Source organism: Periplaneta americana, chromosome 1 (genome assembly GCF_040183065.1).
Source record: "Periplaneta americana isolate PAMFEO1 chromosome 1, P.americana_PAMFEO1_priV1, whole genome shotgun sequence".
In the NCBI taxonomy this organism is placed as follows: domain Eukaryota; kingdom Metazoa; phylum Arthropoda; class Insecta; order Blattodea; family Blattidae; genus Periplaneta; species Periplaneta americana.
The window spans coordinates 211,608,366-211,634,660 of NC_091117.1; the positions used below are offsets into that span (position 1 = coordinate 211,608,366).

Here is a 26,295-nt window from a genome sequence, read left to right on the forward strand (position 1 = left end):
GTCGGATTTGAGTGGACTGCAGGTGGATTAATTTGAAGTAATTATCAGCTGAAGCACTGATTAATTTTAAATATCTGCCATCGTTAGGGTGCGAATTAAGATTTCTGATGGGGGGGGGGGGTATAGACTCCTAGACAGAAATACCATAGGCCTACGTAAAATTATTATTATTATTATTATTATTATTATTATTATTATTATTGCTGTTGTTGACATTACTGTGATGAAATGTAAATATTGGAAGTTAGAACAATAAAGTAATGAATAAACTCATTTCTGTATCACGACTGTATCACACTTTTACGACTCAACGCTTGGTTGCACTGAGTTGCTTGTCTTGCATCTTGATCATAATTTATTATTATATCCATGAGCAGGCTTAAGATAAGAATGATGTGTAATTCCTGTAAGTTATTGATTCTTGTCACCTTGTCGGTGATGAAAATACATCAATATTATTTTCTTTACTTATTTAATACTTTATAAAGTAGGCCTATACTCGTAATAAAACAAATATTTTTGTAAGGGGAATAAAAGTTATCCCTGGCAGGGATGTTAATATGAATTTATGAGAGGGGGATAACTTCCCAACAGGGGGAAATCCACTCATCCCCACGTTAATTCGCACCCTGGCCGTCACGCTGGTGAAAGATGAAGTTTCTGCTGACTTTCAGTATAATGTTTCTAACCAAGCGTCATCGTTTCTGGAGTTGACAGTGTTGATGAAAAAATGGTGATTTGTTTGAATGTTAAATGTAGTTGTGGATGTGAACTGTAATTAATAACATTCTTAATTTGAACTAAAATTTACTGGTAGAATTATAAATAGGCATATGAACCACTTTTTTAGTGTTATGTGAAATATTTTTGTACACATTATCTATAAAAATAGCAAGGTGAGAAATGTACGACAGTTTTATGCTGAAGTACGAAGGTTGTGTTTCCCATATCTGGTAACCCTGTTCTGTGCATAATAATATGAAGGGTCCAGGGGAAAAACGAGCTAAGTCCAATTTCATCAATTTTTTGTTTTGGATGCCATGTAATACCTCAGGCAATTGAGGTTTCAGTGATTTAATTGTGCAGAGTAAAAACTTGATTAAGACAGAAATATTTGAAAAATGATAACTCAGAGACAATAGAATGTAATGGACCTTGAAACTTTAAACTTGCTCTCCTGTAAAAACAGTAAAATGTGACTTAGCATGTTCTTCCCCTGGACCCTTCATATGTTCTGTAAACATATGATGTCCGTGCGGTTTTTTAAGCGAAGCGTTGCAACAAGACCGTTCTTTTATTACATTGGGTTTACCTTCTCTGCATGTGGACGTGAGGCCAGCAGCCGGCTGGTCGGTCTTGGCCCTTCATGGGCTGTAGCACTATGAATTTTTTTACCTCCGCTGCAGCAAGCGTGCAGCAAATCCAAACACCGCTTTACAGTTTTCTGCACGATCCATCATGGCGGAATGCGTGTTTTCGTCTTTTGCAACGTTTATTATTATTATTAAACGTCTATATAATAATAATAATAATAATAATAATAATAATAATAATAATAATAATAATAATAATAATAATAATTCTATGTCAATATTATGGAAGTCGAAACTATTTAACATGTTCGGTTCTTTTAAGGTTAAATTTATTACTGCAGTAATAGAAGTCAATATTTAATTGTCCACCATTTTGCAGTTTTCGACCATTTTTTGCTGGAGCAAAGGCATGAAGCGCTTTTAAAAAAAAAAGTCGGCAGTGAGAAGACGCACGTCTCTAGCACTGAAGTTGGTACCATTGGTACTTACTACTTCTCATGACCAAGACCTATATTTTTGCACAACGAGGAAGATTTGGTCGACACTGCAATTTGTCCTACCCATAATATATCTGGCAGTCATTATTAAAAATATCTTCGTTATGGTTTATAGTAGTGAGGATAATATTGGTGCCCAACATAATGATTTGTGGGTTAGGACTTTTGTGATCTGTGGTTAGGACGAAGCAAAGCCAAAAATAATATAAACAGTAGCCTATGTAGTCGTAACACACACTTCATTACTTTGAATTGTTTAACATAGATACGCCAAGGATTCAAGATAATGTTGTTACTAGTATCTCTTTAGATCCATACACACTTCTCTGTTCTCAATTCTGAATTCGTTTCAACTTGCTAACTTTATCTTGTTATTGAGTGTCACGGACCGATAAAGAAAATACGTAAGCAATACTGATAAGAGTTAAAATAATTTGACAAAACATAACTTAAAATGTTTTAAAGATGCTTATTCGATTACCAAAACATAATCAATTAAAATAGTAATGATTTAAATAATTTCTAATGTAACCCTGCTAGATCAAATTCCAGCATTATTACCGTATATCTTTATTTAGGCTTGGTTATTTTAACTTATTTGTTAATGATTACGTCAAAATGAATCACACTTGTGATAAAAGAGTGGAAAGGTTTTGTAATGGCAATGTTGTACAAACTGACGCCCACCGCACCTAGTTGGATAGATAGTGGTAGTGATCCACCCAGCTGATCCAGCACGCTGAAGTTCGTAATGTTAGAGGTTAGTATATTAATAGGCATATGTAATAGGTGGTGAGGGGCGATATTGAAGATTGGCCGAAAATAATTACATAAAGTATGTCACAGAAATAGTCGGAATAGGGATTATACAATTTATTAATATATTTATACATTTCCTTCAGGTTGTTTCAAATAAAGAGCAATTAATGTGTCTGAGAAAGATCTGCCTGTTGTTATTTAAGTCAACTGTCCGAAGATAGGTTTGAACCTCATAAGTGACACCAATAAGGCATTACTCGTGAGGCAACTAAGCCAGGAGATAATGAGGTAGGGTGGCCAATTCCTTCCTCCCTCCATTACATACATCGCTTACTAGTAGCATAGGCCTATTACACTAATCAGACTTCAGATGCATACAAACAATTGTTCTTCTGACATCGTCAAGTGAGATGTAACTTACTGCCTGATAATAGATGTACTAGATATCAGCCAGAACTTCAGTCAGAAGTAATCTGGCTATTATTCTCTCATTAACATTATGTAGCAATATCGAAATGAATGAAGGCTTTTTCAAACTGATATAATTTTCTGTAATTTCTAAACATATAGGCCTAGCCTATTTTACTGTTTTCATTATGGTAATAAGCATTTGAAGTAATTTCCGCTAGCCTATTCTTCAGTGAGCCACAGTTGAAGAATATTTTCCCTGGACCAAAAATAGAGTACAGATGAAGTAAACCAGACTGTTTAAGTAGCCCCTACACATTACTATTGTGGGTCACTTAAGCTGTTCCGGAATGTAGGCCTACTTAGCTTGTATTGGTAGTGTTGGAAATGGAGAGATATTGGCATAAAACAATATAACATTGATACACTACAGTATTACGAAATCAGGTAAAATCTTAGAGAAAGTGAACCACCATAAGCCGCATCCCTGATCTCACTAATGGACTGCATGCGATGGAAGGAAGCCAGCAAGGAGGAGAGTCATCTACGAGGAAAGGGAAGAACTAGAAGTAAGATGAAAAATTTGTTATTCCACTGTAACAGACGGAACAGTTAGAGGGCTCTCTTCAGTACAAAGTAGCAATTTTGTAATAACTTCTTCAAAACTAAATTGTAGGCCCTACAATTCAGTAGACAGGTCTATTCCTTCCTTCTGTTACAAGTGGAGCAGTAGGTTTGTTTCTGCAGCGAGTTTAACCCGTGATTACTCGAACTTTATTGTGTAAGCAGTCACTTGCGTTGTTAGGTAGTACCTAACATCTGATAATTTTCTTATAAATCACAAAATTCATAATGTTTTTTTTATTATTTTAATTGTGTGATATTATTAATATTCTTTAGTTTATTGAATATACAAGTATACGCTACGAGTATCATAACTTTGCACTTAAAATTGTTATTTATAAAACATCATTATTATCTAATAAACAAAACATAGGCTTAGTACGAGTATAACTAATGCCATTACTGTTCTTGGCCTTCCAGCTCCAACATTATCTTTAGACATTTGAGTATCACTTTTGGTCAATGTAGAGTATCCACCGCCCACTGAACGAATATTGGTTAAACGAGCGTTGAGCGACTTCCGCCGATTTTGGAATAGACACCGACGCACTTAGGTTAGGTTAGGTTAGTTTAGGCTTTTATTATCCCGTCAAGATGAAGGTGAAAGCAATTGAGTGTGATTTTTTTGTTTTCTATGTTGGCAGTTCAAGTGCGTCGGTGTCTATTCCAAAATCGGCGGAAGTCGCTCAACGCTCGTTTCACTCAAATATTTCACACTTTTATCACTGCCAATGTTGCGCTATAAACCAATTTTCGCAAATCTAATGTAAAAGACTGCCTACACAAGCAACAAGTTATACTAAATGTTTAGGATTAGTGTAAAACTGGCCTATGTCTCCTATAGTGGGCGAGACATAAGTAACATTCACCTCACTTTTATCTGACTGTTATGAAGCCATGTCGTGTTTGCTGTATTCTGTATCTCCATCTGACATGAGTCAGAAACTGGAGCTGGTCATCGTCCGATTCCTCTTCTAACCAACTAATGATTTTCATTTGACTCATGATGTCCAGAATAACAATGAGACTCAATTAAATTAAACCATAACGTTAAATTCACACTCGTCTTGTGTTGTAATGTCACACGTGTGATCACTCGCGCAGTTAGATTTCTCCTCACAGTAGACACCACCCAACCGCTTGCGCTGTGAGACAGGAACTAACACACCTTGTCACCTGTTGCTTCCCCCACTCCTTTCTCCCCTTCCAAACATCGCACACCACAGCAAGGCCAGATAATTTAACTAGGCATTTTTAAAAGGACAACAATTCAAATTTAAAAACAAAGAAATTATAGCAAAAAGTATAAAAATGTTAGATTGAACCTCATAGCGCGAGTGATCGCAGGTTAAAAACTTTTCCAACCTCAGGACTTTCTATCAATCCCAGCAAAACAATTGCTGTTCCATTCACCAACAGGAGGAATCTAAAAGGACTAGGAAAACTGAAAACTAGGCAATTCAATCCTGCAATATTCCGAGTCAGTTAAATATCTAGGAATTACACTGGATAAGAAGCTGACTGGAATGCTCACATTGATAATACTCTCCTTAGAACCAGGTGGTCTCTTTTAACCATCAAGTTTACTATTGGAATAATCTGGGGCCTAAAACCACACATCAGCCATTGACTGTATGTTAGGTGGCAGATTTCTTATAGCGCCATCATCTATTATAGCAAGCAGCAAGCTTGCCTTCAAAAGTACTCCAACATTGCATTGGAGACTTTGTTAGGACTCCCACCCATGGACATCTATCTACAAGCGGAGGCTAGACTTACTGCCTGTTATTTAATTCATACAGGAAATTGGAGAAAAGCTGCTCAACAACTGGACATACCTCCATTTTAAATTTCCTGGATATCCCAGTACTGAGTATGAGGTCTGACTTAATGAATACCCAATACTGTTTCTTCCATCCATTCCAGGCAACACTCGGATCTCGAGAAGACTAGACTGGAGGAATTGAGGACCGATTTTTCAAAATTTGCTAACTGCAAAATTTGCAAAATTGAGATTTTGGTGGATTCGTTAACATAAGGCAAGCCTCTACACGATATTAGTAAAATTGAATTATTCTCTTCATTGTAGTGTGTCAAAGTGTGATCATTGCACCTATAACCTGCTTGTCTCCATTCAGTTTTTTATGTCTCCTGCAAAATTTAGTTTTTTCAGTTAGCAAGTTTTGCAAAAACGGTCCTCAATTACGCCTAACACAGTATGTGACCAACTTGTATGGTTCATGGACGGATCCCGCATAGGGACGAAGTTGGGCACAGGCATCTACAGCCAATCTTCTAGGACTAATATCACTATAAGCCCCAGGGAATATTGCACAGTTTTTCAGGCGGAAGTATTCACCATCCTAAACTGTGCACTTAAAGGACTTGAGAAGGGTTACCATGGTAAACGAATTCTCATCCTCACAGACAGTCACAGTGCTTTAAAAGCACTTTCTTCAGACCAGGTGAAATCAAAACTGGCATGGGATTGCCTGAATGCTCTGATAGCCCTGTCTCCAGAGGCAGAGAGAGAACCGTTGCCTTGGAGGGGCAAAGCAAAACCATAAAATCCCGATATAACGAGGTTACCATTTACTTACTCCCCTGTTATAGCTTGATCGTGGTACAGTATATCGGAATATGATCATTTAATAAAAGTATTTATGCTCGACCATGCCCAAATGTAGTAATTATACACCTGGTAGCAGTCCTTTAATGCATGTCATTAAAGTACACCTATTCATTAAAGTTCAAGTTTTCGATTATTCTCGGATATGCAATCGAAAGACAACGAGGGAAACGTCACGGAGGCTGGAAATCCAATACTTTCGCAGAAGGTTATGTTCTGTTACTATAATAATTAGCGTTAATTGTAAATAATATTTAAATAAATTCAATTTGTCATCTCGTTCTTCAATTCTAAATCAATTTCCAGGTTATATCAAAATTAAGTGTGCTTAAATGCGACAGGCTCATGTCAGTAGATTTACTGGCATGTAAAAGAACTCCTGCGGGACAAAATTCCGGCACATCCGGCGACGCTGATATAACCTCAGCAGTTGCGAGCGTCGTTAAATAAAACATATCGTTATATCAAAATTAGTTCATGTTATTCTCAGATTATATCAAGGTCAATGACATTATTGTTCCTCGGAAAAAATCAATACTTTCGCGTCTGCGCACATCTCACAATTTACGAGATATGCACAAGGTCACTTCCACTCTTCAGTTAGATACGAATAAAATGAATACTTCTGAATAATTTCAAGTTAGAAATATGGTCGAGCATAAAAAGTCGTATGAAATTGCCTATAATGGTAATTAGGACGTTCGTATGAAAATTATGAAACTCGCGCGTGTGCACACATCTCACAATTTACGAGCTATGCACAAGGTCATTTTCGCTCTTCAGTTAGATACGAATAAAATGAATACTTCTGAATAATTTCAAGTTAGAAATATGGTCGAGCATAAAAAGTCGTATGAAACTTGCCTATAATGGTAATTAAGACGCTCGTATGAAAATCATGAAACTCGCTTGCGCTCGTTTCATAAACAAACATACTCGCGTCTTAATTACTATCTTTATAGGCTCGTTGCATAATGTACTATTTTGGGGTGCATGTTTCTTATAGTGTTACATCCACGATGTTTCGGACCGAGTTGTATAGGGCTTCAACTGTAGGTCTACTACAAATTATAATAGGGCATAACCATAGGCAGAATTATAGGAGGGTATGTGGGAGCACTGCCCCCCCCCCCAAATTTGTCTGAACTCTTTTTTTTCTATTAACATTACAAAATATTGAATTCAAAAGACTTTTCTTGTTTTTGTTTGTTTGTTTGTTTGTGTGCGTGCGTGCGTGTGTGCGCGTGCGGGGGTTGGGGTGTGGATGGGTGTATGTGTGTGTTTTTTTTTTTCGTTTGTATTTTGTATTTGTATATAATGACGAACCCATAATCTGTAATAGATTGTGCAGGGAATAAATAAATACAATACAATACTACTGCATATTTAAGGTGAAATTTCTGTGATTTGGAGTTAGTGAATACAATATGAAGGGTATTGTTCTTTAGTCTGTTATTTGAACATACCTCAAACTTTAAATTAAAATATGCATATTTTCAGAATTTATTATTCTCTGTTACATAAGTGAGGGAGAATGAATGGGACAGTTTGGGTATTGAAGTGTCACGAATTAGATAATACCGGATCACTTAAATTTAACATTTTCTGTACTGTAGCAGTCTTTTTAGCAATATAACTTATAATTTTGCAAAGAAAATACTGAGCGCATTCCGCCAGGGTGTTTATATTGTCAGTAAAAGATAACGATCTTATTGCACAACAGACAAAGTTCAATTTGGCAGTAATATTCTGTGTGTGTTTTTTTTTTCAATCCAAGTGATCGTCCAACTCTAAACCAAGAAACTTTGTGCTGATAAATTCTTTGAGATCAGTTCCATTTAATCTAACATTGTAAGAAAACTAAGCATTATTACGTGAACTAAATTTGATTACATTGGTTTCATAATCATTAAGTGCTAGTTTATTTGCACTAAACCATTCAGTTTTCAGTTTGTATCAGAAAGACCTGAGGTAAAATGTCTCGTATTTAATCTAAATCTCTAATTCACTGTCTTGAAGATTGACAGTATTGTCTGGTTTTCATTATGTAAAGGTTGTTACATTTAGCAGGAACTAACATTTGTCTTTCCTTTTAATTTGTAGATGGATACTGCTACTTTTCTACCTACCCTAGTGGCACTGGCATTGGGGTTCCTGTCTATACCAATAAGTTATTACTATACATTAGCATGCAGGACTTTATCTCCATTTGCAATGCTGAGTATGGCTGGAGCAATCATGACAGGAATTCTGATCATCACTATTCTCATAACGAAGTCCATGGTTAAGAATAAAATGTATTATGGTAAGAAATTTATATTATTTACCTTATATAGAAGCACACAGTTGATTCCTGACAATTCACCTTGCGGGTAATTTGCTATCTTTTTTTGAGGAGAGGGAAAAGTAATGTTGTTTCAGTGTCTTATGATATTTTGTAAAATTCGTATTTCAGTCCTACTTTATTTTCATAAGCATATAGTTTTTATTTATAGACAATCATGGAATTAGAATATTGGGAATACTGCAGTAAATAGCTACTATTTTTCTATACCAGATTCATTTTTAATACTTACCGGTAGCAAGTATTAGACTGAGAGCAGACCAATATAGCAAAGCTGCTTTTGTCAAAGTGTTTCTGCTCAGAACTAAAGCATTTGTGCTTGTACCGAAAGCAGTGTGCATTTTCTTGCTTTGTCTAAAGATAAAAGCATTTCTGCTTGTACCTCAGTCATCGCTAGGATAAGGAAGATGCGGTGCTATTATTGTACTACCGGTATTTAGAAAAAAGATATATGGATGCAGGAGACAAGCATCTTCGGGTGGTGAAAAAGGAGAAAGGAAAAGATACTCTGTAGAATTTTCTCAAGGAATTACAATGTAATAAAAAGATTTTTCGAAATTTAACAAGATTATCTTTTGATACATTCGACTTCATTGTAAATCTGATCAATAACAAAACTAGAGAAAAGACACCATTTACAGAAAGAGCATCACACCAGAACAAAAACCGTAGGTATGTTACCTTAAGGCAGTGGTTCCCAAGTGGGGGTCAGGGTCGTGTAAAGAGTTAAGTGAGTTACAAGATGATTTACAAAAGAAAAAAAAATACATTTATGTCCTAATTAGGAATATAAACAACGTTCAAATTAAGTAAAATACATTTACAGTTATGCTATGAATGTGGCTGTTTTTAAGAAAGTAGTAGCTTCTCAAATTAGAACTCTAAATCCGATAAATACAGTGATATCATTTTCACTGTCAAGAGATTTCTAGCTTTTTTCTATTGGCAATCATAAACGAGAAATTTATTTTGCGTAAATACGAATTTGCAAATGCTTTAAACATATTTAAGACTTTCTTTTGCAAGCTCGAAATATTGTTGCATCTTTTGATCTAAAACTAGTCACGGCTCTGAAAAAAAAAATAGCCTTAACATTCCATCAGTAGGTCTTTCCTTAATATTTTCTGAAATTTCAGCCATTGAATGCAACTATCTAAAACAGATTCAGTATCCATCTGTGATTGTTGCAATTGTTTTGAGTTTCTTCAGGAAATACTCAAAAAGCTATGGGTTAAAATTGTTCAAACTTAATTGCATATTCGCAGTATCCGTTGTATCATAAGGTATGTAGCTAAATTTTCCATAAGTTCTTTAATACACTGGAATGAATGAAGTGATATCAGTCAGAAAACAAATTTCCTTATAAATCCGTCAATTTTTATCTCGGGATGTTATAGTGTTAACATCTTGGCTTTGCAAACTACTATTCAAAGTATTTAAATGTTCGAAAAATATATTAGCAAAGAAGTCAGAGATAATTTTATTGGAAAATGGGTTTGCATATTCCAATTTCTCATCTTGTAGGTACTGATACATTAGAAGTTGGATGGTATCCACTGATTTTGAGTAAAATTATCGTTGTTTTCTATTTTACAGAGTTTCATATTTTTCGAAAGGTGTTAGCACCAGTATGGTTGTGCAGGTCGCAAACAAATGTCACACTCAAAAGTGGGTTGCGCCTTCAAAAAGTTTGGGAACCCCTGCCTTAAGGCAAGTAAGTAGACAGTATGTTACTACTTCACTTTCAATCTTCTTAATGTATCCAACTGTTTGCTGACAACATAAAGTCCACTGTAGTCTAGTTAGTTGTTGTTTTTCATGAGAAATGAGGGGTATTTTGATCGGTGTTCATTATAGACGCCTGTTGCTAGTAGCCAGAGGTGGGATGTAGTCAATATATACTGCAGGGCTGTAATAGTCCTACTTCACTTTAATATTTTAACAAAATTATAAATACATCTTGATTACACAACTTTTAACACTGTATCACTTCGGAATATGTATGATAAGAACTTTCTTGTGTTAAATTTTAACGTAGCTTGTTAACATGTTTCGACCTATTTTCAGTCATCAACAACACCTCCACATATGCAGAACACATCACAAATGCCAATCACACCTACAGAGACATCAATACAGACATGGAAATACTGCACATCCAACCAAAAAGCCAGAAACTCAACACACTAGAACAATATGAAATATACAGACACACGAAAACACACCCTAACGATATTCTCAACACACAACTCAATTTCAAAACACATACACTCTTTGACTCTACACTACGAACGCACCCACACAGGAAACAAGAGGCGCCAAGACCAACAACGACCAGTTCCGAAGATGACCGAAAATAGGTCGAAACATGTTAACAAGGTACGTTAAAATTTAACACAAGAAAGTTCTTATCATACATATTCCGAAAATTATAAAATTGTACTTTTAAAGTCATGGAGATTATAATTTGAAAAATAATAAAATAGACCTATAATATAATTTAAAAAACCAATATATAATGTAAATTACAACATCCTGATATAATAAAATCACTAGAATGCCTTGGGTATGGCTACTTATACCTACCCCAAGAATTATTCCTGGTGTAGAAGTCTCCATAATCATCTGTCTCAATTTGGAAAGATTGCGTATATATTGTTGATGTAGCGGTGTATTGTTATTGTGTAGAATGCATATGGGAATCTAGCAGAGGCGTTGAAGTGTCCTCATCCTCACACAAGTCATGGAAAAACCTATAATAAGAACAAAAGTGTAGTACATACCTTTTAACAAATGTTCTGGGTTAATCAAAGGTTCAAGATATGGTGATTAATTCCTCAAACTGTTATTTATTGACTACTTGTCTTTGTAACCTACAATCGTAGAAATACATAATATCAGAGTTGTTACTTACAACTGTAACATAGAACATAATGTATTTGATATTCTGGTACTTAAAACAACCTGAAAAATGTTACCCATTTCTCCATTTTTTAAAATGATCTTTGAACCAAATCGAATAATAATCTAGTGGTCATTTTCTGTTGTTTTTTTTAACAGGTTTTGCTATGTTTGTGTTTTCTGGAGTAATAGATATTCTGTCTGGATTGGAGATGGATGACATTGTTCATGGGTTTATGACTCTCTACCTAAAGCATGGAGAACCTTATCTTATGTCTGCTTGGGGTGCTGTAGTTTCATATTGGGATGGTACAGTGCACCTCGCTTGCTACCTTGCTATGGCGTACCTCTCAAGTAATGGGTAAATATAATAATAATAATTTGCATTTATTTATAATAGACACAAGGTGCCATTAAAATTAATCAGTAAACACTCTTGAAATTTGAAGTTTTGCGAATTTCTAATAGAGCACTCTCAGCTGACTTGTTAGTGCATCAATATTAATAGCTACACAATGCAGATTGTAATCCAAAATCCAAACACAATCTGTGGTATATATTATTTTAATGTACCGAAGTACATATGATATTTCCATGCAGATATTCTGCGTCATCATACAATGAAAGAGTAATGGAACAGAGAAAAACTCTCTCCGGCGCCGGAATTTGAACCCGGGTGTTCAGCTCTACGTGCTGATGCTTTATCCACTAAGCTACACCAGATACCCACCCCGGCGTCGGACAGAATCGTCTCAATTTAAGTTCCAACTCTTGAGACAATTCTGTCCGATGCCAGGATGGGTATCCGGTGTGGCTTAGTGGATAAAGCATCAGCATGTAGAGCTGAAAACCCGGGTTCAAATCCCGGTGCCGGAGAGAGTTTTTCTCCGTTCCATTACTCTTTCATCGTACAATCTGTGGTGCTAGGTTGAAGGAGGGCTTTCTCGGAATACTTTCGTGCCCTATGCCATAATTTGCCAAATCTTCATTATTTCATGTTGGCTGCCACAGTGCAGAGAAGAGTCAACATCCTTACTATTTGGACAGAATACTTATTAAAAATGAATGTCGCGGTTTTTAAAGCAAACTAATCGTCTGTAACACAAAAACGCCCAATTCAACGTTTATAAATAGTTTTGGAGTTGTGAATTTTGTATTTTAAGATTTCGTGAGACATGCAATGGATGAAGCAGAAAGCAAAGTAGAAAATATGATGGCGGTTACATTGTCAGTAGCATAGCATGCAGTTCTTCAGAGAGTTGTTAGAAGATGGTGCACAAAAAAAAGAAAAAGAAACTTGTTTCACCTCACACATTGCATAAAGAGTTCATGTCATATTACATTTCTCAAATTTATAAACGAACTTCAGTTTAGTTGTAAAGTAAGTAATTTCAGTCACAGATATGGATACAATATAGTATTGAATAGCAGGGGCGAATGCTAGTCACGAAAGTTAGGCTTGCTCTTTTATTCATTGAGGAAGATGGGAGGATATAATAATTCATAACTAATAAAAATAATCAGAACCACATAAATAATTTATTTTATAATTATGAAATCATTATGAGTCATGGATCATATTCGCTTATCAGATGTAGAAGTTCGATATGATATAACAAACATGGCCAACAAAACAGTTTATTTAGTTTTTTCGACCCTGCCAACCAATGCATATTGTTGTATTGAGCAGGGGCGGCTCGCCCATAAGAGCTGTGGAGCTGCAGCACTCCCTGCTTTGTCAAGAAAATAAAAATAATTTTAATTTTAATTTGTAGAATAATTTTTTATAGCTTTTCTTAAGTAAATTGCTTTATATTTCATCTGGCCGGGAATATAGGCCTATACTATTATCTGATACATAATATTTTTGCGCATCGACTGTATTGGAATTGACACTGCATTCAAAGTCGTCCTGCGATCTGCAGGGTGGGACAGCTCACAGAGAGTGTGTCTTGATGGTCAGGGGGGTAGAGAGGTGAAGGGAAGCAGAGGGAAACTGCCACTGTTTGAAACCCATATTTCTCTGCAGTGGCTTGCAGAGCCAGGCTACAAGGGAAGATCTTTCCTCCCCTCCCACACAGCTATTGTAATGCTGCGTCAAATGGATTCTCTATTCCCTTGAAACTTAATGACAAAATTTTTATTTTCTCTTCAGATACTTATTGTTGTAGAATCTTATCGAGGTAATATAACGAAATTAATGTCCTCTTTTACCTCATTATTATATATCCAGCCTCCTTAACTCAAAATGTTTGCGCGAGTAGAATCCTTTTGATATAGCATGTAAAATACGAAAGAGATCTCTTTCCAGTTTTAGAAAATTGTTGACCACCAGTATATCCGAGTGTTGCTTTGGTGTGACATCTTAGTACCGTAACTTAACCAGTGCAAATGTGCAAGCATGAGTGTGTGTGAATTACAGAATATTAATTTGTCTCAACTTTCCCTTGCGGAGAAGATTGAAGTGAAATTTGTATATATTAAAATCTACTGCAGCACCCCGAATCCACAAGTTCACGAGCCGCCACTGGTATTGAGCTGCACTAAACGAACGCACATATTCTCTATAATGTCTGTCTTCTCTTGAATAGTCCTTCGGGAAAATGGATTTAATAATGGGGTTTCAATAACACACAATTCCGAACTCATTGGAATACTTCAAATTAATGTTTAAGAATTAATAATACATGCAGCACCTAACACATGCATTCCGCTCATACAATTACATTGCACTCGCAAATCACAGCACATTCCCGCTGTCAATACTGCTTTGTGTAACGTTAAATAGTCGTTGGTGTAACTCTCGGACCAGAGCTTCAAACAACACATAACAGAAGCATGTGCGCCTAGGACGGACTAGGAAGAAGGCACTTGCGTGCGCATCATATTCTCGCTATTTCTACGTTTTTCCTGTAGTTCCGAAAAACGAGCAAGCGTTGCGATGTGCAACCTGTGGATGGTATTACGCCTATACATATTCCAAAAATCAAAATAAATTTTAATGTACGTAACGCCATTTTGAGAAATACACATGCTCTGGAAATATTGGGCTTGCGCAGCAAGCATAGCATGCCCGGAGAAATCGCCCCTGTTGAACAGCAAATGTTTATGTACAGTCTACAAGAATAATTGGGTACTACATGGTATTTTATAAGTATCTCTTAGAAGGTATGTTATGAAGAGAATTTAAGTATGGAAAATAGTGTAATTGCGCATCTTTTAATTGTTCCAACCAGAGAAGAAGTTTGCTTATGACTGCCTGAATTGTACCATACATTTTGACAGTATTTTGCTGGCGGCCATGCAGTCTGGTTTAAAATATGCTAAAAATATCACACAGAAAAGCAGTCCATGAAATTAAACAAAACACTATGACTAACCAAACTTTATCACAGATGCTCATTGTGAGAACATTCACAGCCAAACAACATTCAGTTTATCAAGAAAATAGTGCATTGTCTTCCTCACAATTATAAGACTGATTTGTTCCATGTCATACCTACAATGGATTACTCAACATGATTTTAGATATTTATTTGTCTCAAGTTTAAAATCCACGAAATAAGTTTAATAAGTGGTTAAGAGACATGAAACTGATGAATGGGTAAAATTTCCACACATTCAAAATTTAATGGAGATTTGGAATATGTAAGTTTTAATATAGGGTGCCATTTAAAGAAATAAAGTTTACTGTTACACCCTGTATACCTGAATAACTAACTTTTTTGGACCAATGGTATGATATTGTGTGGTTAATCTCCAATAGCGTCCACGCCTGCAGAGTAATGGTTAGCACGTCTAGCCACGAAACCAGGTGGCCCGGGTTCGATTCCCGGTCGGGACAAGTTACCTGGTTGAGGTTTTTTCTGGAGTTTTCCCTCAACGCAATACGAGCAAATGCTGGGTAACTTACGGTGTTGGACCCCAGACTCATTTCACCAGCATTATCACCTTCATCTCATTCAGATGCTAAATAACCAAAGCTGTTGATAAAGTGTCATAAAATAACAAACTAAAATTTTAAAAAATCTCCAATAGCTTTTGTATAAAACTTTTTTTTTTTTTTTGTAAAATTAAAATTTAAGAAGTTATTGGCAATATTCCATACTTTTTGTTCACCTTGAGTATAAAACTCTGACAGTTTTATTCCATTTAAAGAATATTTCAAAATATCTTCTCTTGAACTTTGAAATTTCTTGCTATTAAAATATTAAATTTCAACATTGCAATTTTTGGTAATGTTATTGTTTCTCATTTAAATTTGGAATCTAGGAGGAGCTATCGTACAATAGGACTCCATTGGTCATCAAGTATTCTCAATAGTATGGTGGTGCTTCTTCTGGGAGCGTGTCTCAGCCAATCAGGACTGGGTTGGTGCACGGTTCTAAACATACCTTACGTGCTGTTCCCTTTGGCAGTAGCAATGCAATGCCTCACCGAACCACCTTCTTTCAAACTGCAAACAAATGGCAAATCTTCGTGGCTTGATAAAGCCCTAGTTATTCTTCTCATCGAGACAGCTTTTGCTGCTCTGTTGAAAGGCCTGGTGAGTTTTTATTATAATTTACATTTTATGTAATCTTCTTCTGCCACAATATGTTGAATGTTAGATATTAAATATGAGTGCTGCTAATTATAATTTATGCAACAGCTAAGGTGAACAGCTTTAATGCCATGTCATGAGTTCGAGTTTTTTAGAGGTCATTGGATATTCTCTGTTGCCAGTGTGATGTCTCTATTGTGCTAGGTGGAAGCTTGTGTTATGTACATGTCATTGTGCAGTGTATGTAGAAATGCTCAAAATATGGAGTATAAGATAAATCCGTTAGGTCTGGATAGATATGAGTGCAATATACTAAATATTATTCCATTTTGAATCTTGCATACACTACTTTTAACACTTGAATATAATTAATTGATTAACTAGCAGACTTACTCGTGTTAATTATGTAAGATTTGTGCGGCTTACAGCGGTTTCAGTGCTTCACGCACCATCCTCAGAGCCTACTAGATCACGGCGTCATCTCGAACTTCGAGCAAAAACACGCAAAGTTCGAACAAAAACACGCAAAACACAACACAAACACAAGAAATACATCACACTAACATATGAAAACAAAAGCACACATAAGATCGCATCTTCATTCAGAAAGCAGAAATACAATATAGCATACAGAACAGAAAACACACTAAAAAGACATCTCAACACACAAAAAACACAAACAAATAAATACGACCACACAGGTGTATACAAACTCACATGTAATAGTTGCGATAAGTTCTACATATGACAGACAGGCAGATCATTCCAAACACGCTACAGAGAACACATTAAAGCAATAACCAGAGGACACAATACATCTACATACGCCAATCACATAACCAATGCTAACCATACATACAATAACATAAATACGGACATGGAAATCCTACACATACAATCCAAGAACCAAAAACTCAACACACTAGAACAATACGAAATATACAGACACACTAAAACACACCCCGTTCAAATTCTCAACACACAGATCAATTTCAGTACACACACACTATTTGACTCCACCCTTCAACACCTTTCAACAATCAAACACTCCCACATAACAGGCAGAGAAGTTCGAGATGACGCTGTGATCTAGTAGGCTCTGAGGATGGTGCGTGAAGCACTGAAACAGCTGTAAGCTGCACAAATATTACATAATTAACACGAGTAAGTCCACTAGTTAATCAATTAATTAAATATTATTATTGCTACTGCTGTTGTTCTGTCCTTCCTGTCATAGAATAGGCCTTATGACTTCATCTTTTTCTTGAACAGCTAAAATCTTTTAAGATTGCTGCTAATTTTGCTGTGCTTGCTGTGGTATTCATTCTACTGTATCCTGTAAATAGGTTTTTCCTACTTATCTATATCTACAGTCCTCAGATTTTATTAACCAAAAAGTGGGATACTTTAAAAACTGTTGTCTAATGGCACTGGGATTGTTGATTTACATCATCTTCTTTCTTGCTTCCCAATAGAGTCCTGCTGTTGTATTACTATGTATGAGTAGTTTATTACAGGTTTGTAAATGGTCTTTATTAAGAACTGCTTCTTGGTCTTCGCAGATCAATTTATTCTGTATAGGTGTTCAGTAACACAGTCTTGTCTTGTCTCAATTCTGAATAACACATTTGTTTTTCTTGGCTTGTACATTGTTCATTTCTCCTCCTCATGTCCCTGTATCTCTTATTAGTTAGTTGCTATATTCTATTTCGTTGTGTTCGTTTTTTAAATAATTTTTGATGTTACGTATTTGTTTGTGGATTTCTGTTTTGGTTTGTATTATAGTATTACCACAATCAGGGCTGGGCAAAATACTGACATCCAAGTATTTGAAATACAAATACAAAATACTTAAAAAAATTGTATTTGAAATACAAATACAAAATACTTTTAAAAAATTAACCAAAATACATTTGTATTTCAAATACTCAAAATACATTTGTATTTGAAATACTCGATACAATATATAGGCCTAAAGAAATAAGAATACTACTGAAAATCTAAAATATTATATTAACATTAAAAGTATTTTTACCTCGAAATGTTATATAAACACTGTAACTGAACATTCTTCCTTTTCGCAGTCAGCAATGAAATTATGCTACATATGAATAAATACTGCTCCTTTAAAAAAAAACCAGTTTCTCAAGAAGTTTATCAGATAAGGATCCCCTTGCTTGTGAATGAAAAAATCCTGCAAAACAGAACAGTCCTTCTACAGGTGCAGAGGTACACAAACTTGTATTATACTTTATAAAAGCTTGTTTCACTGTTGGGTAATTCTCTAGAGTGCACAGGGTTGTCCCTTTGCCATTGAGATGAGATGGCTCTCTGACACTGCCTCACCAAATGATAAGAAGAGGACACAGAATATGTGTGTGAAACCAGCTGAGCAGTTCTCTGTTACACCTGTTTATATCATGTTTGAATTGCAATATTTGAGAGACTGAGTCATGAAGAGAATTCCATCGAGTTGGGCAAGGAAACTTTGATGAATATTTCAAGACATCTGATATAATTTCTGAGGATTTGGGTCTTCTAGACGCATTCTATAATGCTGACCATTTAGCAAGTGTTGGGTAATGGATCCTTGATGTTGTTTTAGATTTCTTTATTCATTAAGGGAATCAGTTGTGGCAAGAAAACTAGCAGATCTGAAATGGACAGGCAAATAAGACAAAAGTTCATTCTTCAAATCCAAATCCAAAACTTGAAGGACAAGAAGAAAAAAAAAAGTATTTTAAGTATTTGAAATACAAAATACATCAATTTTATGTATTTAAATACAAAATACTTTCGAAAATCCTTACAAATTACAAAAATACAAATGTATTTCAAATACTGCCCAGCCCTGACCACAATCCAGTATATACAGTCACGAAGCTCAGTACGTAGTAAATGGATCCATAGATAGTTGCTAACCACAAGGATCGCTAATATCGCCTCATTACAGACAAATACGAAATAGTACCAAGCACAGTGTATTGTTTCTAGCACCCTCACAACTCAAGCTTTGTTACTGTATATACTAGACTGTGGCATTACTTTTTTTTTTTTTTTAGCAAGTTGTTCTGCTTGTTCATATTCTAAAATACCAATTTGTTCAGGTATCTGTTGTTGTAGAGGAGACTAGGAATGTTTGATACACTTTTTATTAATTTAAAAATAAGTTTATTGCTATTACCCAAGCTTGCATCAAAATTACCAATTTTCTTGATTAACAGCGATATTTTAGATTGATTAAAAGAACACACTGTGATATTTCCGGTTCGGAAGGAAAGGATATGGATTAAGTTGGCCTACCATTAGATTCAAGCTAGAAAGGTGCTATATGGGCACAGGTCAATACTACTAGGAACAGCAAATAACAGACTAATTTTCCTTAAAGACCCAACCAGATAAAAGAAGACTAGCAAGTAAAGTGTCTGTAGTTTGTTTTGAAAAGACAGTTGATGGTGTACGAAGAATTATAAAGCATAAATTGACTATTACCTTGCGTGCAAAACAAGATATACTCACTGGTATCTAAGATGTGGTTGCTTTGGCAAAAGAAAATTCAGTGAAGATCGTAGTAAAATTCATTTGAAGCTATGAAATTAAAAAAGAACAGAATTACTAGATTGCTGCTTCTCTCATGTCATAGCTTCATGATCTACATTTCGTAAAGCCAGTCAGCAGATGCATAGTACAGTAAAAAAAAATATTTTGTCCAGGAAACCAGCATGAACCATTCTCTGCATCTTGACAGCCCCTGTATAATTCCAGAACACACCAATGAACAATCCTTCCAAGTTGGTGAGGGAAAACTGGAGAACCTCGAGAGCATGCTTCATGAAATTGATACTAAAAATTTGTTTTGTACTAGTACACTGTATTGTAAACCTCTTCTGTATATATTTCTATTAGAGTGTGACTATAAATTAAGACTTTATAGTAGTCAGGGCTGGGCAAAATACTGACATCCAAGTATTTCAAATACAAATACAAAATACTTCAAAGAATAGTATTTGAAATACAAATACAAAATACTTTTTAAAAATTAACCAAAATACATTTGTATTTCAAATACTCGATACAATATCCTAGGCCTAAAGAAATAAGAATATTACTGAAAATCTAAAATATTGTATTAACATTAAAAGTGTTTTTACCTCAGAGTTTTATATAAACACTGTAACTGAACATTCTTCCTTTTCCCAACCAGCAATGAAATTATGCTACATATGAATAATTACTGCTCCCTTTGAAAACAACCAGTTCCTCAAATGTTCATAAGATAAGGATCCCCTTGCTTGTGAATGAATAAATTCTGCAAAACAGAACAGTCTTTCTACAGGCGCAGAGGAACACAAACTTGTATTATAATCTTACTTCATAAAAGCTTGTTTCACTGTTGGGTAATTCTCTAGAGTGCACAGGGTTGTCCCTTTGCCATTGAAGAATTGTATGAGCTCATACTTCGCAGTAGACAAGTTCTTTTCTTTTTGCTTTTTAAAGTCTGTTTTACTTGAGTTGAAAACATAAGAATTGTTTTCATCGTCTTCATCATCTGAAATGACCAGGTGTAGCAGAGAACTGCTCAGCTGATTTCACACACATATTCTGTGTCCTCTTCTTATCATTTGGTGAGGCAGTGCCAGGTAGCCATCTCATCTTAAATGACTGGTGGAAGCAAGCTGCCAAAATAGCTCAATTTGCTTCTGGGGTCAGAGCAAACATCGCTTTAAATCTGGATGAAAGCAAGTTTATTAGGATTGGAGTTACTTGGAATAGATGGCGTAGATTATAACAGAATATGTAATTTGTTTTTGAGGGAAATTAATTTGGACAAAAGTTGGCTCTAATAGCACGTCTTCTCATTTTGCATTAAATCAAGGGCTACGGCAATGGTTTCAGAAGAAGAAGAAGAAGAAGAAGAAGAAGAAGGTATTTTCAGTATTTGAAATACAAAATACATCAATTTTATGTATTTAAATACAAAATGCTTTCGAAAATCCTTACAAATTACAAAATACAAATGTATTTGAAATATGTATTTAAAATACTGCCCAGCCCTGATAGTGGTATTAAGTTTTTTTACTTGTTCCGTATTCTAGCTGTGAAGCAATGTACAAATACCATGGAATGTTAATAAATACAATACAATATCGCATCTAGAAGTAAATGTCTGAATGTAAGAAATGTGACAGAAATGTTTTCTTATCTACAGGCAGCAGTGGGCAGCCAACAATACATTCCCAGTTGGTATCGAAACTTGTCTGAACCTATTCTTCAACAAGAAGAACCAGCTCCTTTTGCTGCTATCCAAGGTCTGATTACTCTTTTCTACTTTCTCCCTGGATCGTTAATCGTAGCTTGGGGTCTGTTTGTCAATCCAGCCCAAACTTGGCTAAAGGATTTAGCTGTAATTTTAGCAGGAGCTACTCTTCACGTAAGTATCAGAGTAATATACATATTGTTGTTGTTGTTTTCTAATGCCAGGCGTTTGACAATAAAGTCATTTGACCTCTTGCACTCCAATATTTTTCAAAGATATTATCATGACCAGCCACTGAAGCTCAGATTTTGAGGTGTTCCGAATCCATTTCTTGGTTTGAGTTGCACAATGGACAGTTAGGGGACTGATATATTCCAATTCAATGCAGGTGTTTGGCCAAACAATCATGGCCTGTTGCCAATCTAAATGCAGCTGCAGACGATTTTCGTGGTAAATCGGGAATTAACTGTGGATTTTGATGCAGAGAGTTCCATTTTTTCCCTTGAGATTGTGTTATCAAATTTTGTTTGTTGAAGTCTAAGTATGTAGATTTAATAAATCTTTTCACAGAGTAATATGTAGATTTAGTAACAGGTCTGTAAGTAGCAGTGCTGCCCTTCTTTGCTAAAGCATCAGCATTCTCGTTTCCCAGGATTCCACAGTGGGATGGTATCCATTGGAATACAGTTCTTTTATTGAGTGATATTAATTGAGAGAGCATTTTAGTTATTTCTGCTGTTTGAGATGAAGGTGTGTGTTTAGAGACTATTGATAGAATAGCTGCTTTGCAGTCTGACAATATAACTGCATTCTTAAATTTATTGATGTGGCATAGAAGATTCTTGAGACTTTCACTTATTGCAATGATTTCACCATCAAAACTTGTTGTTCCATATCCAAGAGATCTATAAAGTGAGAAGAGTAACATCTGCACTGGCACCTTGTTCTCTGGAGATCAAGGATCCGTTGGTGTATAAATGAAGCCAGTTTTGTGGAGGGTACCTAAAGACAATTGTTTCAGTATTTCAGTGTTTACTTCTGATTTCAGTATTTCTTCTGTTAAATATAGATTATATTCTATATTTAATAGAGTTAAAGGGTTTCGTTTAATTTGTAAGTTTTCTTTTAAATTCGGGATATTGATTTTCTGTTTTAATTCTTGAACAATGGATATGAAACTTTTTTGAGTTTTCAACCTACAGAGAGGACTGTATGAATGCCAATTGTTTCCTGGTAATCTGATAAGTTTTTCATATTGAATCAGTGCTTTTTCTTCTATTGTCATTTTGATGCTGTTGATATAAGTAATATACATATTACCAAGGCATTTAAAATTAATGGCAATTTTCTTTTTTCGTAACATGAATGAAATAGACTGATTTTACTCAATTCGCATGTGCCGAACATGCAAATGATGGTGAAAAGTTCGTAAGACGTCATGAATAGATATGTGGCCTTTAGTTTAAAATCCCAGTCTTTTTTACAAATTATATTGGTCTCATTTCTTGAGTAAAGCCCCAAAGGCAGCTGTACTATGAAGAAAACTGTTAAATTAATAACAAATCAGCTATTAAACTTTTAAATGTGAAAATAAGTTAACTTCAAAGCTCCTCAAATGCTTAATAAAATAAAGAAAGGTTAAGATCTTATATACTTTTTCGTCTTATGAGAACTGGAATCTTCCCTTTTTAATCAGTAATCGCCCATCATTGTTGGACCCCATCTTGCTTGATATCTTCACTCCATTATAGTGATATCTTGATGAAATCACTGCCCCTGCACCCAAGTTGTTTGGAAAGAAGTCCAGATTCAAATGTAAGCAGTGGATCTTCAGCAACATACGTGCAACATAATATTATTACAGCAGCTTACAATGTGATTTCTTCCTAAAGACTACATAATGTGCAACAATCCGTGCATCAAAGACTGGAAACTTGTGTTGCAGCGAATGGTCACCATTTCACACATTTGTGAGCCTGTCACATTTCCTAAACTTATGCTAACAGGTTAGGATAGCTATCCAGCAAGGTCCAGCACTGAAAGTTACCCAGCATTTTCTTTTAAATCCCGGAAAAAAAACCTCAACCAGATAACTTGTCCCATCCGGAATTTGAAGCCAGACCCACTATTTCACGGTCAGACATGCTGTTACTCCACAGTAGTGGACAATTAAAAGTTTTATGAAAGATGGAATACACAGGAAGGTAGATTATCTTTAATTAGTAGAAGATAATATAAAAATTCAGAAAGACAGAGATAGAAATAAGGCAGAGACGAACAGTAAAGAAAGGTCAGAACCTGCGACAGCTGAGGATATAGCAGAGATATTAGATATGTTTAAGATATGTGGGGATGTGATCAAAAAGTGCAAGTAAAGTGGATCTGTAAAAGAAGGAGAGAGAGAAAGTGTATAAGCAGATGTGTAGAATATAAGTATTTATAGGAAGTGAGAATAGTGACAATGGATTAAGTGTAAGCAGAATAGTGAGAAAGTGAAAGTGAGCGCAAATAGGAATGAGAGAAACTAGTGAGAAAGGGTTAAGAGAAGTGAACAAGTGATAGCATAAAATTAGTACTAATATTTAAACGTTGGGACAGTAAATGAATATAAGAAAAAGATAGGAGAAAAGGTCAAAGAACAAATAGGACAAATAATTCAATATGATAATTTATAGAGAAAAGGTGAAATTGAGATTTTAGTGAATAGTAGTTAGAGGATAAAGGGGGTGTGAAAGTAGTATGGAATATTAGATATATTAGAATTAATAAAGAAATAGAGAATAGCAAATGAAATGTAGCAGAAATACTGAAGGGGAGTTTGACCAAATAACAAAAAAAGGTACATAGTGTAATTGAGAGTATTTGTGTAGACGTGTACTGCAAATAATGTGTTATTGTAATAATATGTTAATGGTTGCACCGGATACAGAAATGTGAGGTACACCATCACATATAAAGAAGTGCTGTGACGAAATATATATCATATAAAAATTCAATCTCTATCCACAGGCTGGCGGATCAATCATAGGAATGGTATACCACCATCTGACGAAGGTTGAGCATCGAATACCATCAACTGTTAATCATTCTGCATGCTTGGCTTTCTGGGCTGTGAATTTACTTCTAGCTATTGTACCTCAGATAGTGGCTGTCAGATTAATATGGCTGCCAGTGCAAACCAAGCCTCAGGTTGAACAAGAAATACATAAAGGAAGCAATAAAAGTCACCAGAAGCAGAAGAAGAAGACTACAAAAAAGCTGAAAGAAAACTGAGTGTGTTACCACTACATTTTGTCATACTAATATTAATTACAGTAAAACCTCGATAAGACGCGCCCGCTTATTACGCTATCCCGTGTAATACGCTTTTTTTGTCCGATCCCTGCACATTTCATATATAACGCCTTTATAAAATACCCCGTTTGTTGCACTCAAGTCCCACATAATACGCTGTTTTTGTGGAATATTTTCGATGTAATTTTCAGCAATGTACTGTAACAGCAATGAAACATCTTGGTCACTGAACTCACTGGTGCCATTAACCTGAAAAGTATTGGTATTCGACCCTTTACCTGCGCATTTAAACCTTCATACTTCATACCTTAGTATACCCCACCCTCTTGTTACGCTCTTTTATTCGACTCCTTACCTGCGCGCTTAAAGCCTACATACAGTTACAATACCTCACCCTCTTGCTAACCCTCTCTCTCAAACAGCATTCCTCACTTGGCCGTAATAAAATTCTGGAAATTTTTGCTGGGCAGTTTGTTGTCCTTTAGTGTATTGAAGTGCCTGTGAATGTGATTACAATGAGTGTTAAACAAAAAGCGCTTTCTGTATCGAAAAAATTAGAAATCTTACGAAAGTATGATGAGAACAATACTCTTACTCAGAAACAACTCTCTGACTCATTAGGAATCCCATCATCGATATTAAGAATGATAATAAAAAATCGCGACTCAATCACTACAGCTGCGACATCGTCGGGAAGATATAATCACAGGAAACTGAAGTGTGGTAAACATGAGGGCTTGGAGAACACGCACACGGCAAACAACTATAAATGACTTTTTTTCCGAAAGAATTAAGTACAGTACATATTGTAAATGTGTTTGACATACAGATCAGTAATTACATAATGGAGTAATACTACATTACCTTTCATGAATCATGTATTTTAATAAAGAAAAATGCTAATAGATACTGTATATAAGTCAAAATTAGTATACTCGCCTAATACGCTGTCCCGGTTAATACGCGGTTTACACTTGGTCCCTTGAACAGCGTCTTATCGGGGTTTTACTGTATGTGATTGTCATTTTTAATGCATTTAATGTTATTAAATGGTATAATATCATAACAAATCGAAACGTAAAATTTAGTTTATCAGTGTCATAATAGTTATTTATGCAACAAATGTATAATCTTGATTATTATGGTATGAGTGAATGTTTGTCGTACAAATGATAGTCAGTACGACAATTTTCACGAGTGTCATAATAAGATTATCCACGAGTTGGATACAACACTTTATGGCAGCTTAGCATTATAAATTGTAGAAAATAAATGATGAAATAATTCGGCATCCAAAGCTGACAAAGTCTTCATATGTTCGTATCAATTAGTTGTGCCTGGCATTGGCATTGAATAAAGAGAAATGGATGACCTTGCAGGTATTACAAACTCTAATTATTATACCTTAGGTATCAAGTGTTATGTTACATTTGTTCCTTTATTTTGTTAATATAGTTTCTCTGATCCACAGAACTGTTGTATTTGATATTACAAAAGTGATACAAAATTGTTAAAGATTGGAAATAAATTATATGTTACCTTTTACCTTCTCTCCTGCATTTCATTTCTTGTTACATGGCACATAGAAGCGGTACCGGTAAGCAAGATAGTCAGACAAGTTGCATGCATTCCCACCCGAGCGTTATGGTATTACCTCATAGCAAATACGTCATTACTATTATTGGCACGCATGCCATAATAAGATGATTATGCACGATATTGGATG

General features: G+C 35.3%; 1 protein-coding gene and 1 long non-coding RNA gene across 6 annotated transcripts; one reads left to right on the forward strand and one right to left on the reverse strand.

Moving 5' to 3' along the window:
* The first annotated feature begins 1,768 nt into the window (after positions 1 to 1,768).
* Positions 1,769 to 26,119, forward strand: LOC138707646 (transmembrane 6 superfamily member 1-like). Of its 5 annotated transcripts, XM_069837381.1 has the most exons (7): positions 3,411 to 3,546; positions 8,334 to 8,535; positions 10,171 to 10,288; positions 11,635 to 11,836; positions 15,748 to 16,021; positions 21,228 to 21,449; positions 24,285 to 26,119. In XM_069837381.1, exons 3-7 carry the CDS (start codon positions 10,228 to 10,230, stop codon positions 24,546 to 24,548), a joined length of 1,023 nt encoding a protein of 340 aa, XP_069693482.1. In that variant the 5' UTR covers positions 3,411 to 3,546; positions 8,334 to 8,535; positions 10,171 to 10,227; the 3' UTR covers positions 24,549 to 26,119. The 5 variants fall into 5 exon arrangements, with proteins under 5 accessions (XP_069693446.1, XP_069693464.1, XP_069693472.1 ...); XM_069837345.1 differs by lacking the exons at positions 3,411 to 3,546; positions 10,171 to 10,288 and adding an exon at positions 1,769 to 2,570; XM_069837363.1 differs by lacking the exons at positions 3,411 to 3,546; positions 10,171 to 10,288 and adding an exon at positions 1,772 to 2,022.
* LOC138707668 (uncharacterized) lies at positions 10,295 to 15,688 on the reverse strand. Its single transcript, XR_011334310.1, has 3 exons — positions 15,595 to 15,688; positions 11,161 to 11,327; positions 10,295 to 10,483 (listed from the first exon to the last, which is right to left on the reverse strand). It is a non-coding gene; the product is annotated as an uncharacterized lncRNA (long non-coding RNA).
* Positions 26,120 to 26,295: the final 176 nt, after the last annotated feature.

Bases quoted from the DNA above. Each gene is read 5' to 3' on its own strand.
- LOC138707646 (XM_069837345.1), top strand. The intron at 16,022-21,227 runs GTGAGTTTTTAT...TCTTATCTACAG, and splicing joins CTGCTCTGTTGAAAGGCCTG to GCAGCAGTGGGCAGCCAACA. The intron at 21,450-24,284 runs GTAAGTATCAGA...CTCTATCCACAG, and splicing joins TAGCAGGAGCTACTCTTCAC to GCTGGCGGATCAATCATAGG.